Source organism: Bison bison, unplaced genomic scaffold (genome assembly GCF_000754665.1).
Source record: "Bison bison bison isolate TAMUID 2011002044 unplaced genomic scaffold, Bison_UMD1.0 scf7180017864471, whole genome shotgun sequence".
Taxonomy (NCBI): Eukaryota; Metazoa; Chordata; class Mammalia; order Artiodactyla; family Bovidae; genus Bison; species Bison bison.
The window spans coordinates 30,603,850-30,607,415 of record NW_011495032.1 but is presented as its reverse complement, the minus strand read 5'-3'; the positions used below and the strand labels follow the sequence as shown (position 1 = coordinate 30,607,415).

At 48.0% G+C, this 3,566-nt stretch overlaps 1 protein-coding gene across 1 annotated transcript in view; it reads left to right on the top strand.

The window, feature by feature from the left end:
- The first annotated feature begins 2,692 nt into the window (after nucleotides 1-2,692).
- Nucleotides 2,693-3,566, top strand: part of LOC105003705 (gamma-crystallin F) — a 3,036-nt gene continuing 2,162 nt past the window's right edge. Inside the window, exons 1-2 of the mRNA XM_010861070.1 lie at nucleotides 2,693-2,701; nucleotides 2,781-3,023. Coding sequence (XP_010859372.1) covers nucleotides 2,693-2,701; nucleotides 2,781-3,023 — 252 coding nt within the window. The remainder of the gene's footprint in view (nucleotides 2,702-2,780; nucleotides 3,024-3,566) is intronic.

Here is a 3,566-nt window from a genome sequence, read left to right as displayed (position 1 = left end):
TTTTTTTTTTTTGTGGGAGAGGAATGAGGTCTTTTTTATTTTAGGTAAAAAAAAAAAACACATAACATGAAATTTACCATTTTAACCATTTTTCAAACACATAGTACAGTGAACGTGAAAGTTGCTCAGTAGTGTCTAATTCTTTGCGAACCCATGGACTATACAGTCTGTAGAACTCTCCGGGCCAGAATATTGGAGTGGGTAGCATTTCCCTTCTCCAGGGCATCTTCCCAATCCAGGGATTGATCCCAGGTCTCCCGCATTGCAGGCAGATTCTTTACCAAATGAACCACAAGGGAAGTCCAAGAATACTGGAGTGGGTAGCCTATCCCTTCTCCAGTGGATCTTCCCAACACAGGAATCAAATCAGAGTCTCCTGCATTGAAAGCGGATTATTTACCAACTGAGCCATCAGGGAAAGCCAACTCTTTGCAACCCCATGGACTATACAGTCCATGGAATTCTTCAGGCCAGAATACTGGAGTGGGTAGCCTTTCCCTTCTCCAGGGGATCTTCCCAACCCAGGGAGCAACTATTGCTAACTATTTGGATGTTGTGCAAAGATCTCTAGAACTTTTTCATCTTGTCGAACTGAAAGGAGACTTTAAAATACTTGTCCATGGTGATTTTGTTTTTTGATTTTGGTCACAACTTGAGGCATGTGGGATCTTAGTTCTCCAACCAGGGATTGAACCCTGCATTAGAAGCACTGAATCTTGACCACTGGACCTCCAAGGAAGTCCTGACAGTGATTTTTAAAATATGGTCCTATGATTTTAATTTTTTCCTCCTTTCTTCTTCTCTATAGTTTTCACATTTCTATAAAATTAGAATTTTTGAAAGAAACAATGTGGGAAAGTCTTAATAAACATATGTGTTTCAAATAAAAATTTTCAAGGCAAACAGTTTTTTGGCTTTAGGCTTAAGTAACAAGAATCCAGACTGAGGAATGAAACAGGATGTATCACAGTTGCATATAGTTGAGGACAAGATCCTTCTAAAGCAGTGGTTTGCATCCAGGGTTGATTTTGCTCCCCCAGGGGACATATGACAATATCTGGAGACATTTTTGTTGCCATAACCATGAGGGTGATGCTAATAGCATGTAGAGGATTGAGACCAGGGATGCTGTTCAACATCCTCAAATACAGTGGACAGACCTCCACAACTGAGATTTTTTTGACCCAAACTATCACAACAGTATGAGGTTGAGAAAATCTGTTCTAAGCGGGGAGCACCAGAAGAAGCTGGTGGAGGTGGGGTGGGAGGGGTTTAAGGGAAGGAAAGAAGATTCCAGCCTGTGGAACCAGAATATTAACCAGAGAGCAACCAGGCTTGCCCAGGAGCCAGGGGAGGTAGAGAAGGGAGAGTCTTTGCAAGATTGTAAGATTGTAAATCTGTTATATTTGCATATAACCTTGAAATTTCACGCAGCTAGAACTAATTAGTCAAGGCTATGGTCTTTCCAGTAGTCTTGTACAGATGTGAGAGTTGGACCATAAAGAAGTCAGACCACTGAATAATTGATGCTTTTGAACTGTGGTGCTGGAGAAGACTCTTGGGAGTCCCTTAGACTACAAGGAGATCAAACCAGTCCATCCTAAAGAAAATCAATCCTGAATACTCATCAGAAGGACTGATGTTGAAGCTGAAACTCCAATACTTTGGCCACCTCATGCAAAGAGCCCACTCATTGGAAAAATCCTGATGCTGGGAAAGATTGAGGGCAGGAGGAGAAGGGGACGATGGAGGATGAGATGGTTGGATGGCATCACTGATTTAATGGACGTGAACTTGGGCAAACTCCAGGAGATGAGGAGGGACAGGAAAGCCTGGCATGCTGCAGTTAATGGGTGGCAAAGAGTCAGACATGACTTGGGCACTGACAACAACAACAGAATAATTAGGCTTAGCCCCTAATTTGCAAAATTATTGGTTAATTAAAAAGTTAGTTAAATAATAACCACCATGAGTTGCCTCATGAACTCCAGAGTTGGGAGCTTCCGGGAGACACTGGCTGCGTCTGGAGATGACCGTGGTCCACTCAGTCTCCAGGGAGCAGAGCTGAGCCAGGTGCATGAACAGGGCGTCCTGGGGTCCAGCGCCCACCACCTTTCTTCCTCTGGTGTAATGTCTACTGCATCCGCTCCTGAGCCGTGAGGATGGGAGAAAGTTCTCTCAGGGGGAAATCCCATCCTCCTTCAACCGTCCTGTGCAGAAGGCAGGTGTCTGTGTCCCACATCCTCACACCAAGGAAAAGCTCTCATCTAGACGCCTCCCGCTGGGCCCCATCCTGACCTCTGACCCGGTCACTACCCCGTGTCAGTTCCTCAAAAAGAGATCACTTAGAATACTTAAAAGATAAATAAAATATTTCATTACAAGTGTTAACCCGGTTAAGCGCTTTTGCTCGCTTCCCATCTCCTGAATAGGCTTCATTTAAAGGCCCCAGAGGCACCAAGTGACAGTTTTACGCGGGTCATCAGTTCGAAAGCTCTGGAGAGTCTAAGAGAAAACATACAGTAAGTCCCCCACCCCACCCCCGCCGTCATTATATAGAAAAGAGACAGAAAGGAAATCCTCCTCACTCGGGGGCCCCTTTTGTGTTGTTCTGCCAACGCAGCAGCCCTCCCGCTATATAGAGCGCGCGCCGGCCCCACCACACTGAACTCCATCCCCGCGTCCAGCAGCCATGGGGAAGGTGAGCCCCGCGCCGGCGGGAGGGGCCCGCAGCCCGGCTGGAGGCCAGGCCTCTGAGCCTCTCCTTCCCTTCCTTGCAGATCACCTTCTACGAGGACCGGGGCTTCCAGGGCCGCCACTATGAGTGCAGCAGCGACCACTCCAACCTGCAGCCTTACTTCAGCCGCTGCAACTCCATCCGCGTGGACAGCGGCTGCTGGATGCTCTACGAGCAGCCCAACTTCCAGGGCCCCCAGTACTTCCTGCGGCGCGGTGACTACCCCGACTACCAGCAGTGGATGGGCCTCAACGACTCCATCCGCTCCTGCCGCCTCATCCCCCACGTGAGTCCGGTCCCCCTGGGCCTGCCCGTGGCCTCGGGTCACACCGATGCCCCAGAGCTGTGGTCAGAATGTAGGACGGTGGCCTTCCTTTGCTGGTTCTAACCGGGTTCTCTTTTCCTTTATAATATCTCTTAATTGAGAATACAATGCTCTTAATTGAGATTGTACTTTTCTTTGCTAATATTAAACTCACCACTACTGGGAAAAAGTGGCATGGTATTTGTTCAGAGTGTCTATGCCACAGGTGATGAACTCCTCACACTCCAGTGGTCTTAGGCTAGTCCCTGGGCTATTTCTGTCTTTCCTCACCTGTAAAATGGGGCTACTGGGGCGGCTAATTGGAGAAGGCAATGGCACCCCCTCCAGTACTCTTGCCTGGAAAATCCCATGGATGGAGGAGCCTGGTAGGTTGCAGTCCGTGGGGTCGCTAAGAGTCGGACACGACTGAGCAACTTCCCTTTCACTTTTCATTTTCATGCATTGGAGAAGGAAATGGCAACCCACTCCAGTATTCTTGCCTGGAGAATCCTGGGGACGGGGGAG